The sequence below is a fragment of the Notolepis coatsorum genome (genome assembly GCF_963971535.1).
Source record: "Notolepis coatsorum genome assembly, chromosome: 11".
Classification (NCBI taxonomy): Eukaryota; Metazoa; Chordata; class Actinopteri; order Aulopiformes; family Paralepididae; genus Notolepis; species Notolepis coatsorum.
In genome coordinates, this window is record NC_140175.1 from 62,869,173 (window position 1) to 62,887,406 (window position 18,234).

At 44.0% G+C, this 18,234-nt stretch overlaps 1 protein-coding gene across 1 annotated transcript in view; it reads left to right on the forward strand.

Annotated features, from left to right (window-relative positions):
* Positions 1-18,234, forward strand: part of cplane1 (ciliogenesis and planar polarity effector 1) — a 91,663-nt gene that overhangs the window by 21,274 nt on the left and 52,155 nt on the right. Inside the window, exons 16-26 of the mRNA XM_084324946.1 lie at positions 14-175; positions 1,581-1,748; positions 4,224-4,455; positions 5,780-5,919; positions 6,262-6,479; positions 6,755-6,919; positions 9,901-10,057; positions 10,843-10,946; positions 11,521-11,670; positions 14,192-14,303; positions 17,906-18,023. Of these exons, the coding sequence (XP_084181072.1) occupies positions 14-175; positions 1,581-1,748; positions 4,224-4,455; positions 5,780-5,919; positions 6,262-6,479; positions 6,755-6,919; positions 9,901-10,057; positions 10,843-10,946; positions 11,521-11,670; positions 14,192-14,303; positions 17,906-18,023 (1,726 nt within the window). The remainder of the gene's footprint in view (positions 1-13; positions 176-1,580; positions 1,749-4,223; positions 4,456-5,779; positions 5,920-6,261; positions 6,480-6,754; positions 6,920-9,900; positions 10,058-10,842; positions 10,947-11,520; positions 11,671-14,191; positions 14,304-17,905; positions 18,024-18,234) is intronic.

The window sequence follows — 18,234 nt, forward strand, 5'->3', positions numbered from 1 at the left end:
TCCCGTCTGCCAGGCGGTGCTAGGAGTGTGTTCCAGCAGACTCGGCTGTGTTTGGCCATGCTGTACGGCCTGCTGTCCCAGTACCAGCTGCGAGAGGCCCAGGGCCTGGCCGACCACATGGCCCGTCTGGTACCGCACAATGCTGGACACCAGAACCACAACATCAACGCCACATGTAGGCCTCACTCTCACCTTGGGAAACTATCTCTAATTGTGATTATTTTGACTGATTGTGAGGGAAGGGTAATTTTTGCATCATTATTCTCATTTTCATTGAAAAACATTAAAATTATTGAATGAATGAAAGATGTTTATTTCAAGCCATTTAGCATGTACAAAAAATGTCATACACAAATCAATTTACATAAAGTTAGCCGAAAAGGTTAGGGCTGAAGCTACAATCTTGTAAATGCCCTAACCCAGTGCATCATCTTACATTTATCGTTGATCTTCGTTAACAACATACAAAAACAGCCACAGCCAGACAGACAGATATGCACATGCTCTTCATAGTGGTGTGTACAGTCGGCTGTTATAAGTTAAATCTCCCTCTTAAGTTATATCCCCCTTCTCTATCTATGAACATTTTTGGGATGTTGCCTGGCAGTAGATTATGTCTTGCTTTATACACTATTTGTGCAGTTTTGAATTCCACTAAATCCCTAAATTTCAATGTCTGTGACTTTAGAAATAGTCCATTGGTGTGCTCATAATACCCTACAATATTCACTATTCTGATTGCTCTTTTTTGCATTGTGCCTATTGCCTTTAGGGTGCTCTTGTAGGTATTACCCCAAACCTCCACACAGTAATTGAGATATGTATATAGTGATTCATGGTTCAGAACGTGCCTAGTTTTCCCCAGTATTCCAACTTGTATTTTACATGATTGACATGGGGTTTCCAGCTGAAATTGTGTGATTATGACTCCTAAGCATGTGTTCTCATATACTCTTTCCATGAATTTTTAATATTCATATATATATATATTTTTATATTCAGAGATAATTTATTAGCATAGTGATCATGGTGTGATTTTTGCCTACGATAGCTTCTGGGTGCTTGGTTAGTAAGTAGTGTATAAGAAGCTTGTTAATAAGGAAGTAAGTAGTGTATAAGCAGCTTGTTAGTAAGGAAGTAAGTAGTGTATAAGAAGCTCATTAGTAAGGAAGTAAGTAGTGTATAAGTAGCTTGTTAGTAAGGAAGTAAGTAAGGTATAAGTAGCTTGTTAATAAGGAAGTAAGTAGTGTATTTTAAGCAGCTTGTTAGTAAGGAAGTAAGTAGGGTATAAGTAGCTTGTTAATAATGAAGTAAGTAGTGTATTTTAAGCAGCTTGTTATTAAGGAAGTAAGTAGGGTATAAGTAGCTTGTTAATAAGGAAGTAAGTAGTGTATTTTAAGCAGCTTGTTAGTAGGGAAGTAAGTAGTGTATACTGTAAGAAGCTTGTTAGTAAGGAAGTAAGTAGTGTATAAGTAGCTTGTTAGTAAGGAAGTAAGTAGTAAGTGTCTAAGCAGCTTGTTAATAAGGAAGTAAGTAGTTAGCAGATAAGTCACCAGCCTTCCTGTGTGTGTGTCTTGCAGCAGAGTCTGTCTCTGGCTCCAGCCTGCCAGTCACACTCCACAGTGAGGCAGCCTGTGCCGTGGTTCAGAGTCTGGGGCGCTTCATGGCTTCCTACTTCACCAACCAGCCCCTGTACATCCTGCCCCCACACAGCGTGGACGTCCTACCTCCACTACATCTGCCCCACGGTGAGATGGCAACCTTTTTACCTTTTGATGTCGGTCCATAAGACTGGGCTAGTCCAGTTGTCTGGTTAATGTGACTAGGTGAGTTTCTATGGCCAATTCGTTTTAATTGAACAATTGTTTGTTTATTCATTTATTTATAAATGTTCTCATGCAGATATTTAGTATTGTTATTTTTGTTGGTTACCGTTTTATCATAAAGCCATTGAGAATCCCTCTGCCATATTTAGTGACATATAAAAGAGGTAGAGTTATACTTCATAAAACTCCATATATATATATATATATATATATATATATATACAGGTGCAGCTCGATAAATTAGAATATCGTGGAAAAGTTATTTTATTTCAGTAATTCAATTCAAAAAGGGAAACTCGTAGATTATAGATTTATTACACACAAAGTGAAATATTTCAAGCCTTTATTTGTTTTAATTTTGATGATTATGTCTTAAAGGAAAACTCCAAAATTTTGGGAAATTAGCTTATTTAACATCTTCCCTGGAGTTAGACAAGAAGATACATACTTTTTTGTCTCTGTGCGTGCATTTAGCTTAGGGAACAGTCGCTCTGTTAGCATAGCTTAGCTTCATCACTGGAAGTGAGGCAGGACAGTAGCGTGACGTTCCCTACAGGTTTGTTGATATTCTCATTCCTTCAAAGGATCCGAACCGATTGAAGTTTATGGATACCATGACTTAAAATCCTCTTACCTTGACGATTAAAAGCCTCCCCAATTTAGAAAACAGTAATCCAATGGCTGGTATTGATAATATACTACTAACTACTGGACGCTCTGAGCTAACCGGAGCTAACGCAGAACAGGAGGATGGTAAAGCAAATATAATGACTTCCTTTCTGGGGTTTTCAAAATAAAAGTGCGATGTTTATAGCAGCGGAAAATGTTTATTTTGTACATTATCTAACGTTAACACGAACCTAAACTAACTTTAGGTTAGTTGTAACGTTAGTTTAGGTTCGTGTTAACACATGCGGAGACAGCCAGCGGCTCTCTTTTTACCTGACAGTGCGGACTCTCATTGGTGAAGTGTAACGTGTGGGATGTCACACTGCCTTCACCACTTCCTGTCTTTTGCTGTGCAGGCGCCCTGACCTGACCTGTAGGAGTCGCTGTCCACAATGCCAGATTACCACCCCATCGACTTCCCTCCCGCTAACTCAGCCAGCCGGAGGCAATGCTGACACCCGGATGCGAGACCTTGTGCATACTGTTCTGAGTGTGTCTGAGCTGGCAGACGGTCTTATACTGCCCTCTAACGCCTTCGGCCATTATTGCACCCCATTAGAAACGGGTTAGTTTCTTTTCTCTACCGAGCTGCGTCGTGGGGGCGGGTCCTAAACACTCCGGCAAAACACACGCTTGTAGGGATGGTTTGGACAACTGACCCCGCCCGCCCGTTGATGTGCAATGCCCAACAACGTCGGAGACAGGATCGCTGTGGATAACTGGAATGGCGATCAGATAATTGGATTCTTTTTTTTGCATTACATCAGATACAAGGTAAGAGAACACAAATTTGATCATTGATCTGATATTTATTTCTACCGCGATTGAAGCTATCTGTGTTTTATGTGTGTGGCTGTTTTCCGTTGGGTGCAGGAGGGGGGTGCGCCGGTTTAAACCACATTGCATGCTTGCACGAGGAAGGATAATGATGATGATCTAGCGTTTATTTCAGGAAGATTCGATAATCGGGCGAAAAATCACAACGTGTTTATTGAATTACACAAAAACGCTGTTTTCGCTTCTTTTCCCTGGAATTACTCAGAAGCACCCAAACTATATTCATATTCAAAACGGTATAAAACGGAAATGTACAGATGAAAATTTTTTCTGTTTTTTGCACGTTGACTGGAAGCAACTCACTGACACTCGACGGCGTTAGACCCATAGCTATTAGGGATGGGTACCTTTCACATTTGAACCGATACCGGTACCGGTACCTGTGAATCGATACCGGTACCCAACGGTACCTTTTTTCGGTACTTTAGTCTCAAGAAATTTAATGTACCTACCTCAGTCGTTAAAAAAAAAATCCAAACTTCAAATAACTACAATTTCGACAGTTTTCGGCTTGTCATTGCTCAGACTGCTTTGTTGTTGAATCAAGTCAAATCCTAGGTAAGCATATATTGTGCGTGTGAACGTTGACATGAAAAAAAAAAGTAAAAAAAAAAAAAAAGTAAAAGTAAAAAAAAAAAAATGTTTTTATTTTTGTTTCAGTTTCTCACTTGATTCGATACTCGGTAGTACCGACGTGTTTCGGTTCGGTACCTCAAAAGTACAGAATTCGGTACCCATCCCTAATAGCTATACTATAAAATATAGGTTTAGCTCTACAAACTACAACTACGTTTATATGGGGTTAATGGACGGCAAGGCCAGGTCACTTCCCGGAAGGGGTGTGGCACTCAATGTGTTAATGTGGTACTATGTGTGTGTCTCTGTCTTCAGGCCCAGGTGTAGGGCGTGTGGTGGGGCTGTGTCAGGAGAGGGTGTCCGGGGCAGTGAGGGGCCAGCAGCTCTCAGGGGTGTGGACGGTGGGCTACGCTCTGGACCTACTCCTGCTGGGCGGCCTGCTGCCTGAGGCTGTGTGGCTGGCTCACCGCCTGGGAGACTGGAAGACCGCTGCCTCGCTGGGCCTGGCCTACACCAGCTACTGCTCCCAGCACTGGGACTTCACCAGGTCAGAGTGTGTGGTATCAGATATAGGGATGGTGGCCCAATACCACCTTTTCACTGCCAATTACAACTCCTAAACTCAGTGTCAGCCAACAATACAGAGGACCGATCCAATCCATCAGTTTTACTGAACAGTATAGACTTAGACCATCAGTTTTACTGAACAGTATTGACTTAGTGTTAGGATGGGGTTTGGCGGAGCCCAATAGCAGAACACAGGAGGAGAGAGAATGGAGTGTTTTAGGGTGGTTTAATGTTATTCCCCAAGCAGACAGGTTTACAGAGTATGCAGAAATGTGCAACAGGTACACGAATGTATTATCGGTGAGAGCAGGAGCACTCCTTGTGCAGCACGGTGGCAACAGACACAGGAATGTACAGTAGGTGAGAGCAGGTGCACTCCTTGTGTAGCACAGGGCAACAGGTACAGGAGAGTGCCGTAGATGAGAGCAGGTGCACTCATTGTGCAGCACGGGGCAATAGGTATGTGAAGGGGTAATAGGCGAGAGCAGGAGCACTCCTTGTGCAGCACAGGACGTCCAGGTAGGAGGTGTACTGGAGCGGAGGTCCTGGGCATATAGAGAACAAGGGTTAGGACAAGGTATAACAATAAGGACAGGTTTGCAAGGCTATGGTTCGTCGTCGTACCTAGGAAGCTAGTTTAACACTCCGACGAAGTATCCTCTCGCTGATGAGGGAATCCGTCACAGCCGTGTTGATTGATGTACTGGCAGCGTTGGGATCCGGGGAACGGATGCTGCCCATATAAGGGTGTGAGAGGATGAGGGGTGAGGGAAGCTTCCGCCGTGATGGTGAGGAAGGAGGAGGAGGGGTGAAGAAGGCTCTCGCCATGATTATAACACTTAGACCATTCAAGGTTCTAAACCAACCATAGACAAGTGTCTAGTTTCAGAGTTCCCTGCAAGGTATTCCATGAGGCAGGGGCAGAGAAGCCAAAAGCAGATCTACCAAGTTCAGTACAGACTATAGTGTGCGTGCGTGCGTGTGTGTGTGTGTGTATATATATAAGTATCAATACAAAAATAGTTAGAGTTGGCTGGATGACTCAACGAGGTGACAAGCTTGGACACCAGGAATGAGAGAACCCCCCACTCAATGGGTCAATGTACTGGACATCTGGGGAGGTGAAGGGTTGGGTAGATAGGAAGGGGAGATGAAAGAGAGAGATAGGAAGGAATGGGAGGAGGGGTGAAAAAAAGATGGGTGAGAGAGATTAAAGAGAGAGGTGGGGGGGGGGTTTATCTACCACAACTTGTGTTCAACTGCATGTGCAGGACATTGTTCCTGATTGTTGTGCGTCTCTCCAGGCTCAGGTGGAGAGAACTACACCTTCCAGCGTCCTTAGAGCCAGAGAGCCTCTTCCAGGTTCAGTTTGAGGCTCTTCTTGGCAGAAAGGCCAGCTCACAGGAACCTGGAGGAGAGGAGGACGACTACAAGAGCTTCACAGGTCTGTGACGTGACCCTGTCAAACCAAATACAAACTAAGTAGTTAAAGGAACAGGCCAACATTATGGGAAATGCGCTTACCACCTTCTGCAGAGTCAGACAAGAAGATAGATACCAATTTCCTCTGTGTGTTCAGTAGAAAGCTATCCGGCAGTGGTCCGTATCTGCTTCCATTAATCTGTGCTAAGCTAGGCTATCTTGCAGCTGGATTGCCTTCTCCAGAATGTACAGAGAGGAAATTGGTATCTATCTTCTTGTCTGACTCTGGAGAAGATGGTAAAGCACATTTCCCATAATGTCCATGTGTTCCTTTAACTTAAGTTGCTCTCACACTTGTCACCAGACTCTTTGGAAGGAGAGGACGTGAAGTTGTTCCAGGCATCGCTTCAGGAGATCCTGAAGGCTTCAGTGATGTCTGGTGTGGATGTGATGTCTGAGCCTCTGTCGGCTCTCCTGACCTCCGCTAAAGAACTGTCCTCCAGCCTGTCTGCCCTGGTGCCCAGTGGGCTGTACCTGCCTGCCCCTCCCCTCTACTGCCCCCAGCCCGCTGCTAACACACAGGTACAGCGTGCCCAGTAGGAGGGGCAGCTTGGCCTCCAGATGACCTTAGCATGACAAGACGTTCACATTATAGCATTATAGACTTTACCTTAAAGGAACATGCCAACATTAAAATGCGCTTACCATCTTCTGAAGCTGAGAAAATGATACTCATGACAGCATTCCACAATAAGAAATGTATGATGAATTAAAACATGATTGTGCTGGATCGTTTTAAATGCCATGCATCAGCCCGGACAGCATGATGCATGTGTGTGTGTCTCTCTCTTTCTCAGGACCCTACAGCGTCAGCAGGGCCCCCTGCTGAGGAGCTGCTGCGTCACAGGGTGTCTGGGGCGCTCCAGAGGCTCCTGCTGCTCCTGCAGTCCGCCCGCTGCGCCAGACCCACAGCCCAGTGGTACCTCAACCAGCTACGCCGCGCCAAACACCTGCTGTACAAGGTACTGTCATATCAACCAGCTACGCCGTGCCAAACACCTGCTGTACAAGGTACTGTCATATCAACCAGCTACGCCGTGCCAAACACCTGCTGTACAAGGTACTGTCATATCAACCAGCTACGCCGCGCCAAACACCTGCTGTACAAGGTACTGTCATATCTTAACACCAGACACCTACTATATAAGGTACTGTATTGTCATATCTTAACACCAAACACCTACTATATAAGGTACTGTCATATCTTAACACCAGACACCTACTATATAAGGTACTGTATTGTCATATCTTAACACCAAACACCTACTATATAAGGTACTGTCATATCTTAACACCAGACACCTACTATATAAGGTACTGTATTGTCATATCTTAACACCAAACACCTACTATATAAGGTACTGTCATATCTTAACACCAGACACCTACTATATAAGGTACTATCATATCTTAACACCTGCTATACAAGGTACTATCATATCTTAACACCTTGTTAGATGTTTCGATGTCCAGTAGTTGATGGCTTTAACGATGGTGTTTCTGCGTTGTGTTTCTACGATGGTACTACTGTATACAATGGCCTCAGAACATCCGTTTCTCTCCGGGCAAGATGAACAACGCTCACACGGTCCAGTTGAAGTTTAACAGAAAGAAGTTTATTTAACTAATAGAAGAGCTTGACAGAAATGATTAATACCAAGTGAAAGTCTCGATAGATGAATGCAATAAAGTCAGTTTATTTACAAGTTGTCTCTCTCTCTCTCTCTCTCTCTCTCTCTCTCTCTCTCTCTCTCTCTCTCTCTCTCTCTCTCTCTCGTACATATAACTGGAGCCCAATTAAACAAACAAAAAACGATTCATACAGTTCCTTATCTACTATATGGAATGTCATATTGTGACTCCTTGAGTCAGGTTGCCTGGCAACCTGACCCCTGCTAGTGAAAATGCCCCAGTTACTGCTTTAGAGAGAGGAAGGTCATGACAGAGAGCTCAACCAAGACAAGTATGTAAAAGTGTCTTTGACATAATTAACCATGTTATAATCACAGGAGAATCACCACAATTATTCAACCTGTTATACAAGGTACTATCATTATCTTAACACCTGCTATACAATGTACTATCATATCTTAACACCTGCTATACAAGGTACTATCATATCTTAACACCTGCTATACAAGGTACTATCATATCTTAACACCTGCTATACAAGGTACTATCATATCTTAACACCTGCTATACAAGGTAGGTACTTTCATATCCTAACACCTGATATAGAAGGTACTATCATATCCTAACACCTGCTATACAAGGTACTATCATATCCTAACACCTGCTATACAAGGTACTAGCATATCCTAACACCTGCTATACAAGGTACTATCATATCCTAACACCTGCTATACAACGACTTTGGTTGATATTGTTGTATTCGCTCTGGTACTCATTGCACTGCATTACCAAACATAATTATTTCTGACATTAACTGAATCTTTGTGTGTTGTTTTAAAGGGGACATGCATTGCTATTCCTATCACTATTTGGGCAACTTTACACAATTCCTGTGAGTCTATTGAAGACATCTGTAAGGTTTTTTTCAAAAAAATGCATTGTTTTATATTTCTAATCAAGTACTCAAAACCATCATTTTTCAGCCTCAAGATTTCAGGCTGTTATGGCCTGGCTCCGCCCATAAGCACTTTGAGTGACAGTCAGTCCACACAGTCTGCGACTGGTAGAGAGAGAGAGAGAGAGAAAAGAAAAAAAGGCCGTTATTGATAAGCCCCCCTCTCTCCCTCTTTCACTCTCTCCCTCGCGGCAGCTTGTGCTCCCGAATGGGGGGGGGGGGAAGTGAGAGAGTGAAAGAGGGAGAGAGGGGGGCTTATCAATAATGGCCTGTCTTTTTTTTCTCTCTCTCTCTCTCTCTAACTCTCTCTCTCTCTCCCTCCAGAGTGCATGCAAGGTGTCTGGTTTCACTCTGCCGCAGTATGAGGAAGTGGTTTCCACTAGGGCTGGGCGATATAACGATAACGATAAATATCGCGATATATTTTAATAATCTATATCGAATATCGAAATAAATAATTTTTTTTTTTTTTTTTTTTTTTTGACCTGCAACAGGGCAGTTTTAAAACCAGAGACAGTGGACAGACTTGTATTTCTTGCCTGCAACTTAAAGTAATGGCTTTGCTTGTCCAAATGACAATACTGACCAAATTGAGATTTATTTTTCTCTTGTCCATTTATTTTGTTTGCTTTCTAATTTAAAATACAGTTTGAAACCATCTGTACACAGTAGGCTATGTGTGTTAGCAGAACTAGACTCCAGTCACAAGTCACGGTGCACATGTGCGGTGGTTTGTCCACCAAAAAAGCGCCAAAAGATCGAAAATAAACTAGCAGAGCCAGAACTGTTCAACTCCCCTGGAGCCACAGCCAGCAGAGAAGCCGGTTTACTTTTGCTTTTAAACCAGCTGCAGCCTGAGAACTGGAGTGTGAGGGGATGTAACACTAAAGATGGCGGCAACGACAACGACAAAGAATTGCTGCAAAATAAACATACATCTGTTGTTTAAAAAAAATAATAAAAAAAAAATATTATACTTATAACAATTTCGATAATTATCGATATAGAGAAATATGATAACATTATCATATCGTTATCGCAATATGATTTTTTTCCATATCGCCCAGCCCTAGTTTCCACTCGCTGTGTAGTCAGTCTAGGTAGATTGTGGGCGGGCATTAGCTACAACCACAGAGCCAATCACATCACTGTCCGCTACCCAGAGCCTGAGTGACGTCACTCAGGCCTTCAAATCAGGATGGCCTAATTTACTGGAGCAGGAAATGATCTGAGCTGAATCAGAGCAATCCGCCAATATGGTATTTAGACACAAAAACACATTGATACTAACTCCTATTACTATAATACAATGCTAAAGACTGAAAAATGACATTTATAATGCATGTCACCTTTAAGATCAAACAGAAGTACTCCCATCTCTCTGCTACTGAGGGAGAAGAGGAGGAGAGGTCTTTCCCAGATGGCCTGATGAAGTTCCTCAGCCGTGGTGGCTTCTTCACACTGGGACCCAACAGAGATGGTCACCTGGACCCTGTCAGCACCCAAACTATCAGTAAGAAACCTGGACCCTGTCAGCACCCAAACTATCAGTAAGAACCCTGGACCCTGTCAGCACCCAAACTATCAGTAAGAAACCTGGACCCTGTCAGCACCCAAACTATCAGTAAGAAACCTGGACCCTGTCAGCACCCAAACTATCAGTAAGAAACCTGGACCCTGTCAGCACCCAAACTATCAGTAAGAAACCTGGATCCTGTCAGCACCCAAACTATCAGTAAGAAACCTGGATCCTGTCAGCACCCAAACTATCAGTAAGAAACCTGGACCCTGTCAGCACTCAGCACCCAAACTATCAGTAAGAAACCTGGACCCTGTCAGCACCCAAAGATCAGTAAGAAGAGCTGCTGCTAGAAGTTCCTCAAAGGTCGCTGATTGGCCCAAACTACTGTTGTTTGGGCACAAGTGCATAACTTAAAACCTGACGAGACAGATTATTGTGTGATCTTGTGACTGCACGAAGCCAGGTGCCGTGCAAAGTTAGGTTTCAACTTGACAACATAAACATTCTAAATGGACCGAAGTTTATTTCCTGTATGCTAATATCAATAGCAGAGGAAATAATCTTGGGTTCAAGCTGTTCCCTAGCAACACAATTCCAATTCCAACAGTTTATACCGGCATAAAAATAGCCCAAAAGATTCTCTGGAACCCAGTTTAGAGGGCCAAAAATCATTTTGTGGGGGCCAGGTTTGGCATGCAGGCTTCACCCTCTGGTAAATGTAGTCTATATTCATGGTTTAATGGTATAATCCATGTTGTGTTTTGTGTTTCCACCAGTGTGCTTCAGGGAGCTGTGTGCTCTGTGCTGGATGCTTCATGTCAGAGATCAGCTGTCTGTCTGCTGTAGGAAATACCAGGCTGCCAGACACCTCACTGTACAGGTCTGTCTGTCTGTCTGTCTGTCTGTCTGTCTGTCTGTCTGTCTGTCTGTCTGTCTGTCTGTCTGTCTGTCTGTCTGTCTGACTGACTGCCTCTCTTTCTGTCTGACTGCCTGTCTGTATTTATTTCTAGTATAGTTGTTGTATTAATGTATGTATCTCCTCTAGTAGCTAGCTGTTGTATTAACCATTTCACTACCACACTACATAATGTTAACCCCTTCACTACCACACTACAGACGGTTAACCATATGTAATGTGGTAGTGAAAGGGTTAACTCTCTGTATTGTCACAGTGAAAGGGTTAACCCTTTGGTAGTGTGGCAGTGAAAGGGTTCATGTATGTATATCCTCTAGTAGCTAGCTGTTGTAATGTATGTATATCCTCTAGTCTAGTAGCTAGCTGTTGTAATGTATGTATCTCCTCTAGTAGCTAGCTGTTGTATTCATGTATGTATCTCCTCTAGTAGCTAGCTGTTGTATTCATGTATGTATCTCCTCTAGTAGCTAGCTGTTGTATTCATGTATGTATCTCCTCTAGTAGCTAGCTGTTGTATTCATGTATGTATCTCCTCTAGGCCTCTGCAGACTGTGATCTGAGGTGTAGCTGTGAGGAGGCTGTCCTCTGGGCCCGTCGTCTCCTGCCTTTCTCACACTTCCTCAATGCTGAGGAGCTTCTCCAGGACACACTGCTGAGCCTGCTGTCTGAGTTACCTCCTAGTACACTGGTAAAACACACTCCTACTGTCTGAGTTACCTCCTAGTACACTGGTAAAACACACTCCTACTGTCTGAGTTACCTCCTAGTACACTGGTAAAACACACTCCTACTGTCTGAGTTACCTCCTAGTACACTGGTAAAACACACTCCTACTGTCTGAGTTACCTCCTAGTACACTGGTAAAACACACTCCTATTGTCTGAGTTACCTCCTAGTACACTGGTAAAACACACTCCTACTGTCTGAGTTACCTCCTAGTACACTGGTAAAACACACTCCTATTGTCTGAGTTACCTCCTAGTACACTGGTAAAACACACTCCTATTGTCTGAGTTACCTCCTAGTACACTGGTAAAACACACTCCTACTGTCTGAGTTACCTCCTAGTACACTGGTAAAACACACTCCTACTGTCTGAGTTACCTCCTAGTACACTGGTAAAACACACTCCTACTGTCTGAGTTACCTCCTAGTACACTGGTAAAACACACTCCTACTGTCTGAGTTACCTCCTAGTACACTGGTAAAACACACTCCTACTGTCTGAGTTACCTCCTAGTACACTGGTAAAACACACTCCTACTGTCTGAGTTACCTCCTAGTACACTGGTAAAACACACTCCTACTGTCTGAGTTACCTCCTAGTACACTGGTAAAACACACTCCTATTGTCTGAGTTACCTCCTAGTACACTGGTAAAACACACTCCTACTGTCTGAGTTACCTCCTAGTACACTGGTAAAACACACTCCTATTGTCTGAGTTACCTCCTAGTACACTGGTAAAACACACTCCTATTGTCTGAGTTACCTCCTAGTACACTGGTAAAACACACTCCTACTGTCTGAGTTACCTCCTAGTACACTGGTAAAACACACTCCTACTGTCTGAGTTACCTCCTAGTACACTGGTAAAACACACTCCTACTGTCTGAGTTACCTCCTAGTACACTGGTAAAACACACTCCTACTGTCTGAGTTACCTCCTAGTACACTGGTAAAACACACTCCTACTGTCTGAGTTACCTCCTAGTACACTGGTAAAACACACTCCTACTGTCTGAGTTACCTCCTAGTACACTGGTAAAACACACTCCTACTGTCTGAGTTACCTCCTAGTACACTGGTAAAACACACTCCTACTGTCTGAGTTGCCTCCTAGTACACTGGTAAAACACACTCCTACTGTCTGAGTTACCTCCTAGTACACTGGTAAAACACACTCCTACTGTCTGAGTTACCTCCTAGTACACTGGTAAAACATACTCCCACTGTCTGAGTTACCTCCTAGTACACTGGTAAAACACACTCCCACTGTCTGAGTTACCTCCTAGTACACTGGTAAAACACACTCCTACTGTCTGAGTTACCTCCTAGTACACTGGTAAAACACACTCCTACTGTCTGAGTTACCTCCTAGTACACTGGTAAAACACACGCCTACTGTCTGAGTTACCTCCTAGTACACTGGTAAAACACACTCCTACTGTCTGAGTTACCTCCTAGTACACTGGTAAAACACACTCCTACTGTCTGAGTTAACTCCTAGTACACTGGTAAAACACACTCCTACTGTCTGAGTTACCTCCTAGTACACTGGTAAAACTCACTCCTACTGTCTGAGTTACCTCCTAGTACACTGGTAAAACACACTCCTACTGTCTGAGTTACCTCCTAGTACACTGGTAAAACACACTCCTACTGTCTGAGTTACCTCCTAGTACACTGGTAAAACACACTCCCACTGTCTGAGTTACCTCCTAGTACACTGGTAAAACACACTCCTACTGTCTGAGTTACCTCCTAGTACACTGGTAAAACACACTCCTACTGTCTGAGTTACCTCCTAGTACACTGGTAAAACACACTCCCACTGTCTGAGTTACCTCCTAGTACACTGGTAAAACACACTCCTACTGTCTGAGTTACCTCCTAGTACACTGGTAAAACACACTCCTACTGTCTGAGTTACCTCCTAGTACACTGGTAAAACACACTCCCACTGTCTGAGTTACCTCCTAGTACACTGGTAAAACACACTCCTACTGTCTGAGTTACCTCCTAGTACACTGGTAAAACACACTCCTACTGTCTGAGTTACCTCCTAGTACACTGGTAAAACACACTCCTATTGTCTGAGTTACCTCCTAGTACACTGGTAGAACACCAGTTGCCTCCTAGTACACTAGTAGAACACCAGTTGCCTCCTAGTACACTAGTAGAACACCAGTTGCCTCCAAGTACACTAGTAGAACACCAGTTGCCTCCTAGTACACTGGTAGAACACCAGTTGCCTCCTAGTACACTAGTAGAACACCAGTTGCCTCCTAGTACACTGGTAGAACACCAGTTGCCTCCTAGTACACTAGTAGAACACCAGTTGCCTCCAAGTACACTAGTAGAACACCAGTTGCCTCCAAGTACACTGGTAGAACACCAGTTGCCTCCAAGTACAGTCCCAAGCAGCTGTTTGACTGTATAGCAGACTGACTGCTTGTGGTTGACGTCTCCTCTCTGGCTGGTTCTCAGGTAGCAGAGAGCGTGGTGAGGACATTCCCTGAAGAGGAGGAGTGTGTCCGGGTTCCTCTGAGAGAGAAATACACCTCCCTGCTGAACAGATTGAGGCCCTGCTCTGTCCCAGGTACTGCTACACATTCATATCACAATAATCATCTGGAATTTCTTACGCAGTATCGATATATATCACAATGTGAACATTATGCAAAATCATAAGTAATCCAGTTACTGTTCGTCGTATTGAACTGGGTGTGATATAAAACCAGAACTGTTATTTTCAAATAGCATTGCCTCAAATACTGAGGATCGAATTGTGAGATACATTTTAGAGAAGTTAATATGCGGTTGCTATCATCATAAGCTGAATGTCGAATGCAAAAACTATGGAATGTCGCTAAACACAAAGAAAACTAAAGTAATGATCATTGAAAAAACACCAGGAACTGTTTGTAAAATACAGGTGGATGGAGAAAAACTTGAACAAGTGAAGGAGTACATGTACCTTGGAAGCTGGATCAGTGAAGGTGGAAGAGCTAACATGGACATTAAGAGAAGAACCGGAATTGCAAAGGGCGCATTCTGGAACTATAAAGAATTATTGAGAAGAAACATAAGTTGGAAAACGAACACCAGGGCCCTCATTCATCAACGTGACGTAGAAAATGTTCTATTTCCATACTTAAGCACAGAATTTAGAATGTGTGCACGCACAAAAAAAACGGGATTCATCACACGTGCGTACACAGGTCCTACGCACACCTGTCATGATAAATATCACCTTGGTCCTACGCCGAGGCTCGTGCACACTTTCACATATTTGCATACCAGAACCGCCCCAATTAACCATATACGGTAATGGAACACCCCCATGAAATGTGGAAAAGTGGACTAACCCAAGCGAACTCTGAGAGACTTCACTGAGAGCGAGATTGATCACAGAGGTCCGACCAACAACTTGAACGTATAATCTTCGGTGCGCCGGGAGCCAAGGATGTTGACTGACCCAGTCCTGCTACAGAACCAGCACATTGACAGAAATAAATGACAAGAGATGACCCGACATTAAGCACTGTAATGACTGAAATTAAATCAATTTCAGCACGCCAACTCTGCGCTCTACAATGCCTATTGTGTGCGCTCGTCATGAGCCCGTGGTTCTGATCAGAGTCATTATGGCTTCAGTGGATAACCCTGATCTACATTGTGATGTTTTAGATACCCCAGTAATAACATTACAATTGAATTAAATACAATTAGGCCTGAATGAGACTCCGGCCACCGGCACATTATCAGCCAAAATGCGTGTTTATTGATGGAGCAAACTCTGAGAGATTGTTCACAGAGGCGCTGCCGAACCAAGATATAATATGATGTGTATAATATAATGTGTGTAGAGGCATATGATACAATCTATTTTGTTGTTGGTATTAGGTAGCCTATGAATTACATATAATAGCAGCCAGCCTACATTATGCAACAGTAACTTGCGCATATATAACACACAGCCCTGCGAAGCCTGCATACAGTAAACTAACTTGATCATTAATCTAGCTGTTGTATCTTTACGCTTATGAAAACATTAAATAATATGTATAGGCTATAGGCCGCCTATATTCTCAAATGGCTTAATGGCTATCCGAGTCCTCGATATCCTCGCGGACGGACCAGTATTTATATGATCATATCATATTCATATTCATATCATAGTTTACTCTATCAGCCTACCAGCATGTAATACGTTCTTTGTTAGAACTCAACTCGTTATTATTTTGCGCATAGATTGCAGAAATACGGGAACGTTTTGATTTAGGCTTTGACACAGAATACAAGTCATGATATCACCCACACGATATATGCTCTGTGTCCAGAGCATGTATGCTTTTCATTCATGTAAGACACATTTATTGCAAGGGTTTTGTATACACATACACTCAACAAATAACCTCTGTCTGTTCTCGTTGCAATGCGTTTATATCGTGGGTGTTCATATGACTTGTATTCTGCTTACAGCTTCGGGGTTCCACTTATTACGTTTAACAATGGCAAAGCCTTTTAAATATAATCAAAACGTTCCCATATTTCTGCAATATATGCGCAAAATAATAACGAGTTGAGTTACGCGGAGCGCAGTCAGTGCTTATTTCCGCGTTGTAAAAATATTCTACCACCGGGCGCCAACTACGCATGGTCCGACCTGTGCTTAAATATACGCACAAAGTCAAGCACAAGTTCAAATTGATAAGTCCCACACTTTGCTTAGAAATGGTCGTACGCACGGCTTAAGCACATATCTGTGCGTACGTCAGGTTGATAAATGAGGGCCCTGGATTTTGGAAACGTATGTTATGTCAGTCTTTTCATACGGAGCAGAAGCATGGACGCTGAATGAAGAGGCAAAGAGGATGATAGACTCTTTTGAAATGTGGACGCTAAGGAAGATGCTGAAGATAACATGGAAGGATAAGATCAAGAATGAGGAGGTACTGAGAAGAGCGGATATGCAAGGAGGACAGCTGCTGGAGAGGTTGAAAAAGAGAAAGATGGAGTTGTGCGGGCATGTTCTGAGAGGATCCAGCGGGGAGATGTTCAAGAAGGTGGTGATGGGGAAGGTGGATGGAAAGAGAGGAAGTGGAAGACCAAGAAGAGGCTGGGTAGACGACGTCTGTGATTAGAGCGGAGTGAGAGGCGGAGTCACGGAGTTGGAGAGAAGAAGTGGGGACAGAATGGGTTGGAGAGTGATAGGCAACCTTCGGAACGAAGAAGCCACCTAATGATGATGATCATTCATTTAGATGAAGGACATGCGCAACAATATCATGATTTCATCACGCTACGATTACGATACTATAATATTCTGCACAAATAGGCGGCATGGTGGTGTAGTGGTTAACACTGTCGCAAGAAGGTCCTGTGTTCAATTCCTGCTTGTGGACCGAGTTGCCAGGTACCCAGGTGGGGTATCTCCCGGGCCTTTCTGTGTGGTTTGATTGATTGATTGATTGAACATTTTATTAACAGATTGCAGAATGGGTACAATACAGTATGGCTCAATACACACAATTGTTAAGGGGATGCAGACCAGAGAAAGACTTTCGTCTTGTTTACATCAGGGTCCCCCATTTTCAATTTATAACATTTATGACATACACGACATACAGATATACAGTACTGGAGTTTGTATGTTCCCCCCGTGCTCGCAAGGGTTTTGCTGTTGCGTCCCTGACGAAGACGGACAGGAGCACTTGGATTGGTCCCCGGGGCGCAGCCCACACCGCAACATTGACGGGATGGGTCAAGCGCAGAGATGCATTTCATCACGACCCAATGCATGTGTGTGTTCTTGTGTGTCACCCATCTTACATGTGTGTGTTGCTGCATGACAAATAAAGACTTCTTTTTCTTCTTCTTCAATTATGGAATTAAACCCCTCCTGCTAGACACGCTCACTAACACGGCCTTGCTCCCCTCAGGCTATAGGTTGACCGAGGCCTCATACAGCTACAGCCACACCTGGGAGCTTCCCAGTAAATCCTCAGCCTGTTGGCTACGGAGCAAATCCACTGGAGCGGTTGGGGATGAAGTGCCTTGCTCATGGGCAGGAGAGCGACACCATTCACTGGTCACAGGGATTCAAACCAGCGATCCGGTCACTCTCAGTGTACGCGACCACGTCGCCTTTCTGTCGTAACTCACGACTGTCCCTCTTTCATATTCTCTGTCCTCCAGGAGGCGGGGGGGAGGACCAGGCTGAGACCATGGCGGCTCTGATCCGAGACAAACGGAGGCAGAGGAGGAAGCACCTGCGCCGCCTGGAGAGGCACCTGGGGGCCCCGGAGCTCTTCCTGTGGGAGAGAGAGGAGGACGAGGACCGGGGAGTAGGAGGGGGGGGGCAGTGGCCCGGGGCCGTGCCGGGACATCCCTCCCTGGGGGCCAGTCTGAGCAGCACCCTGTACAGCGACGGAGACACGACCGAGAACATGTCCGAGGCTCCTCTCTCGCCTGGCCCGCAGATCAGACCCACAACCAGGTAGCCAAGCTGGGAGGATAGACGTTAG